General features: G+C 45.5%; 1 protein-coding gene across 3 annotated transcripts in view; it reads right to left on the bottom strand.

The window, feature by feature from the left end:
* LSAMP (limbic system associated membrane protein) overlaps positions 1-18,885 on the bottom strand; it is a 1,021,610-nt gene that overhangs the window by 168,780 nt on the left and 833,945 nt on the right. For all 3 annotated transcript variants that reach the window (XM_030448274.1, XM_008498354.2, XM_030448282.1), the window contains one exon: positions 1,079-1,311. In XM_030448274.1, coding sequence (XP_030304134.1) covers positions 1,079-1,311 — 233 coding nt within the window. The remainder of the gene's footprint in view (positions 1-1,078; positions 1,312-18,885) is intronic.

Raw genomic sequence — 18,885 nt, 5'->3', positions numbered from 1 at the left:
GTGTGCTAGTTAGATCCCAATATCTGGAAGAGGAAGTGTCCCTTTCATGCATGCATTTATATCCAGAGAGAATCAAACGCTTGCTGGGGAGAATAAACACTGCAGCCTTTTGGTTTACTAGATGAATCAGGAGAAATAACAAATTCCTGCCTGAATGATAATGCAGAAGCTGAATATATTTGTAATATGTATTGAATGAATGCATTCATATATACCTATCTACCTAAGCTGCTCTATAAATATTTTAGATAAATAGGCAGATAGACAACATGGCATGAAGATTAAAACCAAAATAAAATAAAACTGAGTAAACTCATTCATTTGGTATTCTGGTCTGGACAGGATGGATTAAGTAAACTCCATAATGCCCTTACCAGTAATTGGTGAACTCATTAATGTGTTTACTCTCTCTTATACTGTGAATGCAGGCAGACAGATAGGACAGTGCTAGTTCAGGCTGCCAAGATTCCAGTTCCCTACAACACACACAGGAGGAGGGTAGCTAAAAAAGGAGAGGGCAACATAAGGTATGTGGCAGCTACCTCAGGTACCAGGTTTCACTCATGCCTAGCAACAGCGCAGCCTTCAAACCAACAACCCAGCACAGAAAGACACCAGGAAAATTAATTCCCTAGCCTTGCAAAGAGTTGACAATATAAGGCCAAAAAAACCACAGAACAGTAGTTTGTTGATACAAGAAAACAAAGGAAATATGAGGAAGGAGGACGTGTCTGTCTGGGAAGAGTTGAAGCAAGCACAACGTTCTGACAAGTGTCATTATAAACAAATGCTTTCCCCTCAGCGCCAGAACAATCAGAGCCAGAAGCCAGGTTTGCATTATACTGGGAAATGTCTTGGCATCATTGGTGTCCCCTGTTCTGTCACTGTTTTTGAAAGGACAGACTGACAGCAAAGTAAAGTGATGTTGTGCTGAGGTGGAAGGGGACAGTCCTGTTGGCTCCTATTGTAAACCACGTGGGATACACAGGCTACTGACTCTGGAATTTAAGAAAGATACAGATCCCCCCTACACACTGTGTCTTTTGTTGTTTCCTCTCCTCTCAGGCATGTTGCTTACCTTGCACAATCAAGTAAACCTGGGAAGTCTTGGGATGATGCTGTGTCTGTACTGAACATGTATAGGACCCCTCATCGTAGACATCCACTTTCTGAATCCGCAGGCTGTATTCCAGAGGGTTTCTCTTCTCCAGCTCTACTCGAGGGTCCAGGGACCACTTGTCCTCTCCAGCAAAAATGATGCCAGAACGGTTTAACCAGGCCACCTTGGAGCTTCTGTCTTCTACATAACACCTGCAAAAAATAAGAAAGATGAGGGGGAGATTAACAAACCTGTCCATTATCTCCATTTTGTTTCCTCCCTTTACTACTTTGCTCAGAAACCTTGCCTTCCAAGTGAACTACAGCATCTCCTCACCATTGCTGTCCCATGGCCATTTATTGCACAATGATTTTTTGAAGGCTTTCAGGAACTTTTAGTTGATGAAACCAGGAAATTTGGGTAGCCATGCCTTCTACTCTCTCTTTTGTCTATAGTCTACACCTGCAACAAAAATGACTTTGGAAGGCCGCAGGAGATCCTGGTCACCAAATCTCTTCTAGCCCTCCCAATGGGAAAGGTCAGTACTTTTTCCCATGCTTCTCCCTCACTTTCAAAAGTTAAGACAACCAGAGTTACACTCACAGACTCTTGCCAGCCGGGAGGGCAAAGGTTCACCACTCCAGCTTTGTTACCTCAGGGCACAGATGTTCCATCCCTCAGCTTCAGCAGCACAAAGGGAAAGATTTAGAATGTCTCTCCTCTCTATCTCCCTGACAAAAACCAGCTTTGTGCAAAAAGGGATTCGCTCTGCAAACACCACCCTCCAAACACACAAACACATCCTTGCCAATGCACATCTGCCTGCAAGTGCAGGTTTTGGGCTGAAAAGGAGAGGTTGCAAGGATGTCACTGTAATCCCTGTGCCACATGCAGCATGTCCCCTCAACACCCCGGATGAGACAGAAGAGGTAGAATGACAGCAAGGGGCGGCCAGCAGATGAGCAGCAGCAGGACCAGCAAATGCCATAGTCCCAGTGGCCAGCTGCTGCAAGGCAGAGGACACACTAACCCTGCTGCAGCCGTGTGACAAGGATTTCGCTCCTTAACAAGAGCAGAGAAGGTGCTGCAAAGACAAATGCATTTTTGGCCAAGATACCTCCCACCTACAGAAGGTGGCTTTCACAGAAGAGATGAAGAGATGTCAGTGAAGAGGCATGTCTTGCTCTCTCTCAGCTGTGTCTCATTCAAGAAGTCCAGACTTGAAGAAGAACTTAGCTCCTTTTTCACCCTGGCAGCCATATCCAGCATGGCTGGGCTCAGATGGGCTGAGAGGGTTTGCCTAGCAGCAACTCACACCATGTTTGCTCTGTGGATAAATAGTGAAGCTCAGTCTTCAGAGCTATTCCTCCTTCAGCCCTCAGAACTCTGCCCACAGTCTCCCAGCATCCAAATAACCCAGCACTTCTCCCCACAGTTATTCACACGTGTTGTATTTGAGCAGAAAAAGAGAGAGGATAAAGATTATTGCTTCAAGAGCAGACAAATATTTGACAGTAGGCTTCTGTACAGCCTCTTAGCGTGGGTCAGAATTTTTCCAGGTTCCTCTGTTTGAATGCTGCAGCTGCCATCCCTTGTGATGTGACCCTACCATTACAAACGGCACCTCTCACTCCCTCCCTTTTGGTATTCCCATGGGTGCTTTTCCAAGTTGTTCTGGGGTTACTTGTGGGCATGAGGAATGCCAAGCTGCCTGGGCATCAATGGGAGGCATGCCATGATCCTGGCCAAGCTGGAAGTTGCTCTGTCTGATCCAACCAACCTTTGCTTTAGAGAGCAACAACCCAACAGACCCTGGCCAGAACTGCCACCATCCAACTGAAGGAGGGGAGCAGGGTTTCCCCCTCAGTTCTGGCCAGGCAGACACTTGCCATGAAGTGAGCTCTCAGATGTGTTTTTTTTAAAAAGCTGCTCTTTGTAAAAAAGAAAGGGGCAGGGAAAACATGCCGCTTACATGTAGAAACCAGCACGACTACAACATGGTGGTGCCCTGGTTCACTGGCCACCCTGGGCTGTCATCATCTGCCACCAAAGCTGGAAGCAAGGACCCAGGGAGAGCACTGTGCCCCAGGGCTGGGAGCAGTGGTCCTGTAGGGACACCCAGACTGTCTTCAGAGCCAGCTGCCTCAGGGTCACCAGCTTTCTTGCACACATTTCTGCATAGCTTCATAAAGACACCAAGAATCCAGGATTAGGTCTTTTTCAAGGGTGTTCAAAGCCCCTTTCTACACATCTTGGATTTATGAAAATCCTGAGAGGGTATGTTGGTGACAAGCTAAGCAGATTAAGAGCTGAAGATGAAGTCAGTGGGAGCTGAAGTTTCTCAGTCACTTCTGAAAATCCTCTAGCACACCTATTGGTGGTGCTGGGCACCAGCAGATCCAATGCACTACCCCAGACCTGCCCAGCTACTTTCCAGACCCACAACACAGAGCTACATGACACAGCACCCCGTGGCTCTGCACCACACCCAGTCAATACACTCCTCTGCTTGAAGGTAAGAAAGATGCCCATGTGATGTCATTCAGGTCACTAACAGCTCAGCAGTGTGGTCAAAGGAAAGCCTCATCCTCTTGATCCTGATGGGGCATTCACTTGGGAACCATCCTCTCTGCTGAAGAGAAAACGTCTATCATAACCTGTCCTACTCCCCCCAAGGTATGCCCTAGGATGGTGGTCAATAACTACCATCATAAAACCTTGCAAGTGCCCCTGAAATAAATAAGTAGGCACTAACAAAATAAACCAAAGAGAAGACAGGAGAGGGTAAGGAGGAAAATGGGAAGAGTGAGTGAAATGGATTTGAACTGCTCTGTTCAGCATACCTGTTCCTCTCACACTGTCAGGGAAAATCAATGTACAAATGTGGAAATTTCAAGTCCTGGTGAGCTCCAAATGTTCATCCACATGGGTGATGCATCTCAGTATGTCTGTCTGAAGACACACACCCTCTTAGTCTGCAAGAGATGCCACCCAGCTGTATGGATCATGCTTTAATAAGGATTTATGGTGATGATTTTCACAGTGTAATAAGTGCTAATTCAATACTAATAGAATATTAAATGGCACGTTAACTGACATTTTAACTGCAATGCAATAGGAGCATGGCATCAGCAAGATATCAAACGACTCTTATCGTTCACTAATAATCAATAATCAAGTTCACAGAGACAGTCAAATGCTTTTCATTAGTATTATTGAAAGCATTACTGTCAGTGAACACTAATAAACGACTTGCAATCCATCCATTTTGCTTTTCCTTACCGTTTCAGGTTTAATTTCTTGTCATCCACTGATGTGCCTAATGAGAGGACCAGCAAGTAGGGATGGTCATGTCTTGCATGATCACTGTGACAACTCTGGAGCTATTGATCTTAGCATCAATTCAAACCACAGACAGAGAAGAAGGAAAAATCTTGCTGCCATGCTCCTTTAGCCCTCCTTGCCACCTTGTAAACAAACGTACCAAATTTGGCACCTAAGTTTTTTTTTTTTAGTTACAGCACCACTTTTAGGTGCTACAGATGACTTTCCATTTCTTGCACAGTGGCTAATGACTGCATAACAACCAGCCAGGAGAGGATGATTGTAAACTGGATGTGGTGAAAGGCACTAGGGCCATCCTCTGCATCTCCCTCATTTTGGCTTCCCCAGAGGCAAACACAGATTACAGGGCTGAGCCATGCAACAGGAGGGAAGGGAGGGGTAGGTCCTTTCACCGTAGGAAAAAGCTTAGGGTACCTCAGCAGGAACCACTGCCTGGAACGGAAGGGAGGGCTGCCCACCACCACTAGCCAGTGCCTGGACTTCAGACCAAGAGGAGATGTCTGGCAGCAGACAGGCAGGGGGAGAGCAGGAGCCAGGAGCAAGCCCTGCTGCTCAGCCTCTGTCCTCCTTTGCCTCCCAGCCTAATGAACAGCCTTGGGCCAAACCAGAACTCCTGGAAATCTGCCTTCATAAGCTTGGAGGTAAACTCCTTCTGGATAGGGGAGATGATGTCTTTCTTTTTCCCTTTCTTGAAAGCATTTGGGTGCAATTCCTACTGATAGGAAAGAAAGCGAGCAACAAAAAGGAGACGGAGGTTCAGGCATCCGTATCTCCTCCCCTGGCCAACACCAAGGCTGAAGGTCTCACTACTAACTCTGCATCAGGTCTTGGAGCTTGTCTCCTAACCCCAATGACTCCTATTCCTCCTCCTGCCAAAGCACCACTGCACTGTTTTGGTTTCCTAGCATGTCACTGTAGCACTGATAATACCTGATGTTGTGCTGGTCACTCCAGTGGCTTCCAGCCCTAAACTTCCACCCTCCCCTCCCTCCTGTGATGGGACAGGCACGTTGCTGAGAGACAGCATTTGGCCAGAAAACCTTAGCACAGGCTCCCCAGGTTTGATGCATCACTGCCAGGGCAGAGGCTGCAAGAAGGAGGAGGATGCCAGGAATGCTGAGGGAACTCCCATCTTCCACGGAGAAAGCGACACAGCAGCTACGGCCGTGGGGTATGGAGATGGAGTGGGGGTATTTTATTGCATCTAGTAGGGTCTTTTTTGGTGTAAGTTCAGCAGTATTTGGAAATGGTGGATGATATTAGCGCCTACAGTGATAAAGGAAGGAAGCCCAATAGGAGCAGGTGAAGCTGCTGTTTAAATTATTACTTTGACATGGCGGGGATTTTACAGCATTATCAATCATATATTCAGTTGCCTTGAACCTGGGATAATTGTTTGGGGGTTTTTTACTGCCGTTGTAATTCCAAATAAATAATTTTGTTTTTACAGCAGACCCAATCCCACAGTTCTCTGCCAGAGCCCCACTAGTGAGAAGAGGCAAGCTGCTAGGATTAATGAAATACAGTGTGCTACTTCACCAGCCAGCCACAGATCTTACCTCTTTCAGGGAAAAATAAATAGTGTGGTTTCAAACTGCATCTTCTACCCTTTTTCTCCAAAGCACGCTCTGGCGACAACTCTGTGTCGTAATTCCCACCCTCCTTTTTAATCATCTTTTTTCCATTAACCCTCTGATCATCTCTTCTGTAAGACATTCTCTGAGCAGCAGGCCACAGCTTGGTGGCTTGCTGCATGTGCAATTAAATGCCTGAATCCCATCCCATTGCACTTGCTGAGGGACATGGCCTTGTTTTGCCCAAGGATGTCACAACCCTCCCTGGAGCAGATCTCCTGCCTTCTCGTCAGCTCTGTGATGAGCCTGCTCTAATCTTCTCGCTTCACACACACACGCATGCAGGACACAGCTAACAACTTCCCCTACTGCCCTCTACTCCAGGCAGCAAAATGGCATGAGGAAAAAAAGAGAGGGATCAAACACGGCTTGTTCAGCACAAAGCAACGTCAGCTCCCGGCTGCCAGCTTGGAACATGCAAGACAAATTCTCCGTTGTGTTGCAAAGTATGATCCTGGAAAGCTAATGTGATGGTTAAACACATGTAGCCTTGTGAGGAAAGATCAAGAGCAAATCGTGCTCGTGCTATTTTGTCTTGTATTCTCATCATCTTCGTTCGGCCTTTCCCTGTGTGGCAAGAAAAGACTCAGATACAGCAATGGTCAAGCAGAGGAAACAGTAAAAGCCCAGACCCTCCACTATGTCCCCAGCAAGCACGTGGTCAGCAGGGTCTAAGGACAGATCATGGGCACACCAGTCCTAATTCTCCCAGGCAGGGTGCTCAGGGAAGAGTCCAGCCAAGCCCCAAAACACTGCTGCAGTGCCAGACCCTGCCTGCATTTCAAGAGCCTTTCAAATGTTGCTGCTGCAGCAGCCAACTCCTTTTCCCTGGTGTACAGTCCCCACCAGAGAAGCACATAGGCAGAGCACATAGCAACACACAGACCAGAGGGATAATGCTGAAGCTGTTGGCCCTTGGTGGCTCCCACTGCTCCAGCCCAGATTTTCCTCGGCAGGAGATGCTACAGAAGAACAGCTACAGCTGAACATCTCTTCATTTCTGTGAAGGCTGAGGCCCCTTAAGTGGATGGCAGTGAGAGACCACATCAAATTAGTGTCTGAAGCCTCCTTTCAGATGAGGACTGAAAGCCTCATTTTACCCAATTCGAATACACATAGGCATTAGGTGTTGCTCAAATTACTTCTTCTTCTCCCTGCTGCCACTGTTCCTCTCTTACCCCTGCCTGGCCCAGCTGTTGTTCCCCCTCTCCTGACACATCACGACTCACAGCAGCATCACTTGGAGAACGAGTGCTGTGCTGAAACAGGATGGATTCCCAAAATGTGGCATAAATAGCTCCTGAGCCACCACTGCCACATGATAACATAGCCCTCAGAGGGATTTAGAAAACTACTGCTTAAAGCCAGTCCTGTGCTGAAAAACTGGCACGAGGGGGAAACTGCTGCACCTGTTCAGCCCATGCTCTCGTTCAGCCACATTATGCTGTGACCTTGGTGTCACATCTGTCTGCAGCTCCCTGGGCAGGCATCTCAGCACTCAGGTGACAATTTGGGGCCACTTCCCCTGTTGTAATGGTGTGGGATGCCTGTCCTTCTGCTCATCCTCTTTAGTAAACTGCTGCTTTGGGACCAAGAGGATAGGATGGGCTTCCAGGATGAGGGAGCCTGGCCTGTTTACCATCTTTTTCAGAGTCGTACTTCTTTCATACTTAAGTGTATTTGGTGGAGGGTACCCTCCCACTGGACTTTCTGGCAGGCTGTCCAAGTCTTTCTGCACTGCTGATTAGAACCTTTTTTTTAACTAATTATAAGTCTAGTTTTATTCATTACTGGTTTATATCCATCCCCTCTTGTGCCAGCATCATTCTTTAGCTTAAATAGCTCTTCTACCTCCCAGGTGCTTATCTTCCAGCAATGATATTCCCTCTCAGCCTTCATTTTGCTGGGCCAAACTCTTCTAGTTTCTTGTATGACAGACTCTCCATCTCCTTAAACATCCCAGTAGCCCTTCTCAGCACCTGCTCCAGTCTGAATTCCTCTTTCGTGACCAGAATTCATACTCAGCTTTCTAGATGAGGACTCCCCAGTGCCTTGTACTGAAACATTCCTATCTCACTCTCTCTCCCATCAACTCTTTTTAATGAAAGCAAAAAGAATTGCAACCAGTGAATATGACTATCAGTGCAGAACTGCTCCTGTGCTGTAAGCATCCTCATCTCTCAGTCCATGTGATATGTGTGGAAAATGAAACCCAGAGGAATTGACCAAAAATACACCAGTCTAAAAAAGACAGTTAGCTGCATGGGCTCTCAGTAGCAGACACACAGCTGGTCTCACATGGGTGTTCTTTCTATTAATATGACTATTTAAGAGTATGGGTTCCTGTTTGTGGAGAAAAACCAGAAAACAAGCCCCAAAATTAGAGTAATTGCTATGCCAGTTCTCTCCCAGCATGGATATAACTGTATCAGAATAAGAGAACTTATGTTGTCATGATTTATTGCTCTTTGCACCTTCTGGGGATTGGTATACCTTCATAAACAGCTCCAGTCCACATCCATTCCAGCAGAGGTACCTTCTTAATAATATCAATATAAGCTGCTATGAACAAAGTTAACTCCATTGCAGCCACATCCAGTACAGTTTCAAACTTCAAATTACAGAAAAGGCCTCAAAGGCTTGGTGCTAGGTTTTCCTATACACTACTAGACCTAGGAAAACCCCTCCATTTTTTTACAGCATTCTTTACAGCATTCCTTTACCCTTGGAAGGCTATTTACTCACTCTAAGGGGTGCATCTGGAATGACTCCAGTTACAAAACTCCTGCCATAGAAGACTTGCTCTCCACGTGTGTGCAGGGGAGCTGAACTGCTCTCTGGCTGATGCTTGCAGAAACGCCAAATGCTCTGACAGCTTGCATCAGGGTCTTGCACCAAGATCAGTCAGAGGATTAGAGTGCTGAGGAAACAGACCCTGAACTCTCTCTTTCCCTTTTGGGTTAGCTGAGGACTTCTTGTCAGTGTCCCTTCTCAGTCCAGCCAGAAACCTGGCTCTGATCCTGATCCAGCATGATTAGGCAATCCTTATCAACTATTGATGACATGGCCTTAGTGAAATACTCAACCAGGAGCGTACACTTTGCTCTGCTGTCCATAGCTCCTCACAGTATCACGAGGCTCTTGCTCTGTCGAAAGGGGAAACCAGGGAAAAGCAAAGATGATGAAGACTGGGGAAACTTGTCAGATGATTTGCCTTATGGCAAGTGCACTTACGCTAAGGACTCTGTACTTTTGCCATCACTAAGACATGGGCTGAGATTTTAAAACTACCTGTGGTCACTTAGGAACTAAAGTTCACTGAAAGACAACATTATTTAGTCACCTGTGTGAATTGGATATTGGCTTTGATGCTGAATTTGTGAAAGGACTGGAAACCAAATGGCTACTGATGAGTCTCTGTGTCATTAGGACTTGTTTCTGGCTGGTGTATAAACCAATGATGAGAATAGGAGGGCTCATAAGACACCCATACAGATTAGCATCCCCTTGCTTTTCCTTTATAAACTTCAACCCTGGAAATTACCTATTTTTTCCTACCTGAATCCCCACTGTCTTGTAGGTAACTCTCATGTAGTCACCAGTAGGTAACTCCAAAAAAAGCTATGTCCAAACATTTTGCCTGGGTTTCTTCTAAAAAATTTAAAAAAAAAGAAAAAAACCAAACCAACCAACCAAACAAAAAAACATGTTTCAGAGATGTGATCTCCTCCTCTGACAAGAGGGGAGGGAGGGTTTGCCTGGGAAGTCCACGTGACTCTGTATCTGGTAATTATCCAGCCACAGAAGCGATCTGAAACATTCTGTGCTGTTGCAGAGAATGACAGCACCTGGAGCTCCAGCACCCAGATAAAAAGCTGAGAGACAATCGGGCAGATGGAGAAAGGCAATGCTACATCATGGGGCAGCAAGGAGGGAGAGGAGAAAAGGGGGAGAGGAAAAAGCTGGCGAGAAACATCAAGGCAGCCAGAGACTAGAGAATGAGATAATACCATAGATTAGCAATGCAAAGGGCAGCTCTGAAAGAGGGGAAAGCGAAGAAAGAAATAGAGTGAGGGTAGCTCGGGAGAGAGTGGATGCCAAAGGACAGTGTGAACACAAAAGGGAATAGGAGAGGGATGCTAGAGGGAGCTTCAAAGCATTTCATGTGGTCTTTCTCCCACCCCAGTCACAGGCTGAAAATGCAGAAGGCATCACCAGAGGGTATCACAGAGCGAAGGGGAGATCTGCAAATCAACTCTGTGCAGCTGAAGAGAGAGTGGCACTGCAAATAGCACTTTCCAGCTTGTGGATTCCAGTGGTTTGCTCAGGGAAAGGATCAACAAAATTTAAAATCAAAATAGTTTAAACTAGAGCTTTGGGGCATCACCTCATGTATTTTGTATGGCAGAGACATAAGAGGAAGGTTCCCTGACTCTCCCTCTCTCAGTCACACATGCAGGGGCATATGTGAGCCTGCAAAACAGGTCATGTAATTGAAGCCCTGGTGTCATGACCCAGTTCCAAAAAGCAAGCAACCATCCCATGCAGCAATGTGACAGTGTCAGCATGTGCTCTCTGGGCTGTTGCAAACAAGAGGCATGGGACTGGCAAAACATAGAACTGGCAGCAGCCCTCAATAGGTCAGGAAAAGATGTCTGCAAGATGACCTAAAGGCATGTGCCACCTCTGGGAAGGTGGGAAAATAAAGCCAAACAGACAAGTGGATTAGGGCCAAAGGCTTGTCAGAGACTTAAACTGGCTACCAGGCTCAATGCCTGCTGGGCTAGTGATTGAAATATTAGCAGTGACCAACAGACCTGCAATGGCAGCACCTCTCAATTGAGGTAGTAGGAACTAAGTGCCCATATGTCCACCTCTGAACACCTGGGGAAGGAAATGGATATAACAGCAGCAGTGAACAGGTACCACAAGGTTTGAGCACTGGGCCGTATGGCCCAGTGGCCACGCTGCCATTATTAGTGACAGACTATGGAAGTGACAGACAAAGAAAGGCAGAATACTTCCTAAAGGGACAATGAAAATTATCATCTACATAATTTCATGATCCTTATCAGCCATAAAAGCCTGTTCATCTAGCCCAAAGCAAATATAAGTTGGTCTTCTTTCCAAATGACAGCTTGCATTCCACCTTATAAATTTGTACTCTGCCTTTCTTATCCCCAGGCATTTCTCAACCCTCTGCCCCCTTCTTCTTTTTTTTAAACTCATTAACATCCTCATCTTGGTGATACTTTCTGGATGAGAATTTCATCAGTTAACCATTAATTGGCATAAGGCTGTGAAAGTGAGTATCAGATTTCAGTGTTATGTGAAACCGCCAGGTGCCTCCAGTGTTTTTTATTACATAAAATAGTTCCTTCCAATACTTTAGGAGCATGCTACCTGAGACACTTTCAGGAATGCACTTTCTATTTTGTCCAATATCAGTTTCTTCTCATGATGCTTCTCCTCCAAAAGAGAGAATTGTTTATCACATCTAAAGCATCAGCCCTTGTCTTGGATGGGTGTAAGAGAAGCACCCACAAGAAGGAGAAATCAGTCTTGAAACTCTCTGAAGAAGCAGATCAGAGTGGGAATGGGAAGAATATAAGGGAAAATAAAACTTTCCTTGCTTTTGTGAGGTTATGAGAGTACCAGAGGGGGCTCAATCAAGTTATCATGTTGTGTCCCTCCAAGTGTTGCCCTTGGGCTGCCAGCAGCTGAGTGTGAAGGGTGAAGGCATTTCAGGATGAATGAGAAAGTGGGCCCAAGCTGCCTGCTACCTGCTAGCTGCAGCATTTCAAGGAAGGACACCTCCTTGATGTGCAAACACTCTAGTTATTATTTACAGTTGACCTTTTCCCTCTCTAGCTCTTGCTGCTGCAGTACCACTGGTGGATTCAAGGTTTGTAGAGATTGCAGAGACCATGTGTAGCAAAACATCTGAGCTTCTCTGCCTGTGCCAGAGCTGTCAGCAGTGCCACTGTGGACTGAGCTGCACCCATGCAAGCAACAGTAAGAAATATGAAGAGAAAAGCCTAACATAGACAAAACCTTTGAGGAGCTTAACCCCTCTTCCCCTTTTCCATCTCTCTCCCTCTTGAAAGCACAGAACAGCTTCAGAGCAAGACACACGCTCTCATTTCCATATCTAAAGCCAGTCCCAAAATACCATCGTGAAATAATGCTCTCAGAGAGGAGACCACGAAGCAGATTCCCTTTGAGAGATTCGGCTGCTTCTTTTTATAATTCCACCCAAAAACAACTGCCACCAAATACGAAGCACACCTGGACTGGTGTAGTCAATCCAAGGCACCTTGTTACCAGAGTGATATGGAAAATTTGGAGAGAATCCAGAGGCAAGGAACAACAAAATCCATCAAGGGCTGGAAAGGGATCAGCAACTAAGGGAAGCTTATAAACATTAAATATGTAAAACTTGACTAAGAGAGGACTTAAAAGGGACATGTTGACAAGCTATACCTCTTTGAAAGTTGAAAACACTGAGGGAAGAGAGGAATTATTTAGCAAGATGCGTCGGGGTCTAGAAAGGAGTAATAGGTCAGAAGAAGAAGAGAAATAAGTCTTTTTAAACTTGAGGAAACTTTCTCATCGTCTACAATTGCTAGTCTTGTGAAGGGTCTCCCAAGGAAAGCTCCTATTGTTTCAGATATTTCAAACAAAAAAACCAAAATTTTTTAAAACGAAGTTGGGCTGAGGCCCAGAAGGTTTTTAAAGAAGATTTTAAACTGCAGGGATACTGCTTTTACTCCCTTCTTGACTGAGTTCAGCAGTATGTCAGGAGAAGACAACTCCTCTAACAGCTTTATTTCAAATGAAGCAATGTTTTTAGCTGTTTTCACTTCACAGACAGCTAAGTATTTCTTGGCAAGACCTTGGACCTCTGTATACTATACAGGAGTTAACTGGCACCGTTATAGTTTTGTTTTTATAAATGAGATCTGTTTGAAGTCATCTATGGACAGGTTAAAAACCACTCAAAAAAAGACTAGAAGTGTTAATGATTTCCAAAAACTACTAGCATATGGTTGTATTCCCAAAGTCATTGTGAGTAAAGTTGTCAGGCATTTAGAAGTCACAGATGAAGCTTGATTTTTCAAAGTGCTGAGTGTGAGAGTAAGACCAGATTTCTCAAACTGCTTTTGGGCCTACTAGTTTCCAGACTAAAATACAAGAACCAAATTTTCAAAACAGCATTTGGCACAGTGAGCTCCTTTACCAATATAGCCACTTCTCTTGCTGCCTAAAATGACATACTTTTTAAAATCTGTCCCATGAGTGTTTTACAGTCATAAAACAAAGTGCTGCAAACTTCAGACTCACATGCTGTATTTATCTTGTGTAAGAACTCCTTTAAGTGGAAACAACAGCAAAGCTGTAACTGCAAGGCAACGCTTAACTGTACTTTCCTTTATTTGCAGCTTTGCTACATTTTGCCTCTCCCTTATGCCTCAACTTTTGTCCACCACCAGGCCTTGAGAAAAGAAACATCTGAAAAAAGACTTGCGGGGAAGGTAGAGAAGCTGCTGGGAGGGAGAACTCCCAAGAGCTTTGATCTGAGCTTACTTCTAGCCTCACACACACGGTATGCCTCGCAGAGGTGGACATGTTTATAAATAAATAAATAGCAGAAGAGAGGAGGAACAGTGGAAAAATAGAAATGTCAAGATATATTTGATGGAGTTTCTGCTGTTGGCACAAAAGCCTGGAGCTGGCTTAAAACCTCATGGTTGAAAACAGGAGGAATGTAGGACTCCTTGAGAAAGGGAGGCAATGAATAATTCCCAAAGCTAGATCTCCTTGCCATCCTCCTAATCATAATAGTATCTTGTGCTGTCTTTCCTCTGAGACCCTTGCAGGAGTCGTCTCGCAAGGCAACTCAGCATATGCTGAACATCAAGCCATGTTTTTGCTAAAGGGACTAAGCACTGCCAAACCGGTGCTCTTGCACTTTGCAGTGGACAAGTATCACGATGCTTGTTTTAAACACATGGTGACACACTGGAGAAGAATGTGAAGTCATAAAATGAAAAGATTTTATAGTTGGAAAAAAAAAACCACTGACAAACTGGACCTGTCTTATATGAAACTGGTGTGTATCGGTTGCATGAGAGTAGCAAGAGGAGGGCAGCGATGGCTGCAAAACAGCCTTCATAAACCCAGCTGCCACCTCCAGGCACAGGTATCTCAGCAACACTGTGAGGGATCATGGTTTTCTTTCCCTCTAACTGGGATCTGCCCAGGGACAAGCCACCTGAGCCAAAAGGACTGTCTGAAGAGCAAGGTCCTCCTCCCCATGGTTTGGAGGCAATGGGCTGGGGTAACTCAGCTCTGTGCTCTGAAGCCTGAATTCCAGCCCAGCCACCAATGCAGGCATAACCACAGGGCCTGCTCTGACTGCTCCTGCACCTTCTAACCTGCAGTCTTCCAAAACACACTCAGAATGTAAACCCTTTCCATTTCTTAGTGAAGACAATGTTGCTTAATCCTACCAGAAACATTTACTCAGGGATATCTCATCAGGATCCACTGATGTTTCTGCCTCTTCTCCCAAGTGAAATGAAATGCTGTGAAATGAAACCTCTCCCTTGTGCACAGCCTACCCGCAGTGTAGTCAAACCATTTCCCCACAGAGCCCCCCTCCTGTACAGCTGCCAGACTGGAAGTTTAGTTTCTGACAGGGCTGGTGCTAAGGCTGGATTCCTATTTCTCTTCTTCTGGTAGACCACGTGCTCTAAATAATTTCCAGAAGTCCAGTACTGTACAGAGAGATGCCAAACTGCGGCTTCAGCTGGCATAAATCAGGGGTCAACAAGGCACCACTGAAGCAAATGGGGAAGCCTAGATTTACACTAGATGAGGATCAGCCCTGCTTCCTTGCACCAGGCTCTAAATGAATTCATTAAATACAGCACTTCAGTCTGCTCAGCTAAAAGCAGCTCCAGCTGGCAGGAGGTTTCAGATCCAGGGAATGTTTAAAAGATGAGGATTTGTAGCCTGCTCTGAGTTTACCCTTGGCTAGAGGAAGGCTCTCATCAGCCATGCAGGGGAGAGGACATCGTGCCCACCTTATGGGTATCTGTGCATCCCCTGTGTCTGTGCGTGGCGTGACATTTACACAGAACCTCACAGTCTTTGGGGGGACAATCTTCACCTACATTCTTCTGTGAAGATGCTTAATTTAGAGTGTTCCAGAGCAGCAGAACAGAGGACTTTTTTTTTTTTTTTTTTTTTTTAATTTATTTTCTCTTGGGGGACGTGTGGGGTCTGCACTGAATTTGAATCTGCAGTGGGATAAGCACCTGCATGGGGGTAATGGGAGCAGTTTAGGATTTATGAGATAGGAATGAAACATCAGTTAATTTTGATATCAAAGCCTAAATGAAAGGATGTTAAAGTTATTCTTAGCTTATGACAAAGGAAGCTGTGCTGTGATGTCTGGCCTGCTCTCATGTGTTGTACAGATCTTGTGATTCCTGTAGTTTAATCCCTTATCCACTCACTAAAACAGATGGTGTTGCAAGCTCTTTGCAGACTCTGACAAATATGACTGCACTGGGAACACCACTTGTATATCCATACTTGCCGTACAACCCTCAGGACAAGATACACTGGCTTGAGATGAAAGTTCACATCCAAAGCACAATCTGCAGCAAGGAAGAGAACTTATTCTCTTTCAGCATTACTGCTGAGGTCTCTAACAGACACAATCACACAAGAAATATCTTCCTGTAGACACATACAAAGGTCAAAACAATGAGACCTTTCAAAACTACCATCCTGAGCTCCATGCAGAGCCTTCTCCCTTCGTCCAGGTCCAGGGTGCTCACTGTTTTCTTCAAGGAACAGATCTGCCTGCTGAACAACAATACCTTCAATAACCTGGAAAACAAAAGCCCCCCTTAACTCAAATGGACCTGACACCAGCCCCTCCTTGACTTTACACTTACTGTTCCTTCCTTATGCTAGAAAAAGAGGGTCAGTCCTGGTCAGCCACGGGGAGGTAGAGAGAGTATCCAAAATTATTCATGCGTGCTGGACTATTACAGGTCTCTTCATGGTGCTACCTTTTGTGTGTGTGTGTGTGCGTGTGTGTGATCAGCCAGTATTTGGAAAGACAAGTGAGGTCAACCGAGCTACATGCATTGCTCCCACTAGAGCAGTATAAAATGGTGATAAACCACAACTGGAACCGCACTGCAGTAAGTATTTGGCCAGAGGTGAAGTGTGAGGTTACAGCAGCAGCTCTACTCCCCTGTCCCCCTCTGCCTGATGGATCCTCAGTAATAAACCACCCTTCAGCCTTTCTTGTCTTAAACCCAAACTGCTGGGATTCAGGGAAGATAAAGATTTCAGCAGAGCCTTCACAAGAACTAAAAGCCCCTGTTGGCATAAAAGCAGACATGTAATGGGCTTTCTCTGTCCCTGAAAGTAGTATCACACCACAGGAATGTACAATCCTTTTATCTTTCTTCTTTAGTTAACTGGAGTCGTTAAAATAAACTGATTTCCCAGCCAATTAATTATCAAATATCTGTAACAGCTTTCAAGCCCTGCCATTACTCGGTCTCAGAGGTGCCCACAGGCAACGTTAAGCTCCAGTCTCCTTACCTGAGTAACCACTGCTCCTGCAAGTCTGCTCCCTTGAGCTGAGCTGACAGCTGAAAAGTAGCACAGGGGCTGACAAAATCCTGGAGAGCTGCAAACATCCCCCCCTCCCAACCCCAATTACCCCCCCTAAGTAGCAACTCCAGCTACACACAAGCCTTGAGCTCAGCTCAAGTTGGGACATAAGCTTCAGTTCAAAGCATGTGCCAGGAATCAGCTGCTCACCCAGCCATGGGCAGGGACAGCCTCTGCCACAGCTGTGTTACCTACTGAAAAAGCAGTCTTTACCTTGCTGCTCACTGGAAGGTTGCACTTGCCATAGGTACATTAGCAATGCCCCTGCCATCTATTTTATAAGCAATAAACTGCCCTCATATGTCGTTTCAATTAGGAGATTTCAAATGAGATTGAAGATAATGCATCCCATAATTACTCACCCTTCTCCTTTCTAGAAACTCGAGCAGAATCATTTCCAGGCCAAGATGCAGTCCCTCTTGATTGATGACACTAATAAAATGGCTTTATTGTGATATAAATAGCCTTTAAAATGTCCTGAAGAGTCAATATCAGTGCATGATGGCCTTACACAAGCAAAGTCCTTATCTTACAGTGTCCTAAAGCTTAACAAGTTACACTTTTGAGAAGTTTGCCATTGGATTTGAGCACTGGTTTGGGCAACCACAGAAGGGTAGGTCCCAAATAGACATGCAAAGCCAGAGCTGTTTGAACACCTTGACTTTTGCTTGCTTAAATTTACTTTTAATAATCTCTTGTTTCCTAGCTTGCCTGGTGCCAGTTCAAACACAAGTATGAGCTGAGCCCAGCAGGAGCAATGGGAACATTGTGCTCCACCATCTCTTTGCTGGAAGAGTACCAGCCACTGCTACAGTAACTGGAAAACCTGAAATTTCTTCCAGATTGTGCAAGTTCTAAGCTCCTCTGAGCCCCTACAGAGGCACAGGGCCTAAACTGGCTTGCTCTGAAGCACACCCATGGCCCCCCATCATGGGGGCCAACCAAGTTTTTATTACCTCCTTATCAAAAGAAGCCATCCCCACCATGCAGCTGGGAATGAAGTGTTGGGCTGCACTGGAAGCTTGGGGGGACAGCAGAAAATTGAAGTAATTTTTTCAAATCAGCACCAGCTGTGCAACAGCCTGCTCCAGGAGGCCAAAACCAGAGCTGGCGTCAGAGGAAGAGGGAGAAAACCTATGGCCATTCATGAAAGAAGTGCCCAGGGGGATTCTTCCCTTTCCTGAAGAGCAGCAAACCTCAGTTCTCATAGAAACAAAAAGCTGATTATAAGACCTTACTTGAAAGTGTTATATCCTGAAAACACACAGTCAGCTGTAGTGGAACTGTAACCTTCTGCTTGCAGAAATACAAGATACTGTTAACAACACCTTCCAGTAGTGCTACCTTGGCTCAGATCCAGATGCAAACTGGGTGCTATAGAGCTTTGCTGGGAGCGACAGAAGCATACACACCTGTCAGAAAATGCTGGTATCATAGGAGCCATGACAGTGATGTGATAAGGACCTGACAGACAGGAAAAAAGTGAAGGGAAGGATGCGTGAGAAAGGCTGACTGAGAAACTTTAAGGAAGAGTGGTAAGAATCTTCATGTGAGAGGATGTGGATGAGTGATGCTTGGTGCTTCTCTGCACATGGCAGAGGGGATGAGGAGTCTGGGGCCATGTTCCCCTCTCCACTTGAGTGGAGGGACACACTTGATATGTCAAAAGGGTGAAGAGACCAGACAGGTTTCTAGCCCTATTTTGCTCCCCTCTTCTCCCATCACTGGTCCCATATATTATATCTGGTCCCATATATTTGAGAGCAATTTTCCTCTCAGTAATAAAGCCTTTGCAAGTGTGTAAGTGGTCATGCACAGGTGCATATGTCATCTTCAAGAATACGCAGGAGCCAGGGTCTACTGAGATGAGAAGGCTGTTCTGTGTACACAACAGGAGTGAGCATATTGATACTATTGAACATGTGTGTGAGGATAGGAGAGAGACTGTGCTTTGCAGAGAATCAGACAGCAAGAGTGAAAATGAGAAGCTGCTCACACGAGGGAGGGTGTGCGTGTCAGACAGGAAGAAAGAGAAAGGTCTTATTCACAGCCTTCCTGTATGTGTTTGATGAGTACCACAAGTTTTAACCAAGAAAAATATGT

This window comes from Calypte anna, chromosome 1 (genome assembly GCF_003957555.1).
Source record: "Calypte anna isolate BGI_N300 chromosome 1, bCalAnn1_v1.p, whole genome shotgun sequence".
NCBI classification, from domain to species: domain Eukaryota; kingdom Metazoa; phylum Chordata; class Aves; order Apodiformes; family Trochilidae; genus Calypte; species Calypte anna.
Note: the sequence above shows the minus strand (reverse complement) of the source record. Positions and strands in the feature narration are given on the sequence as shown.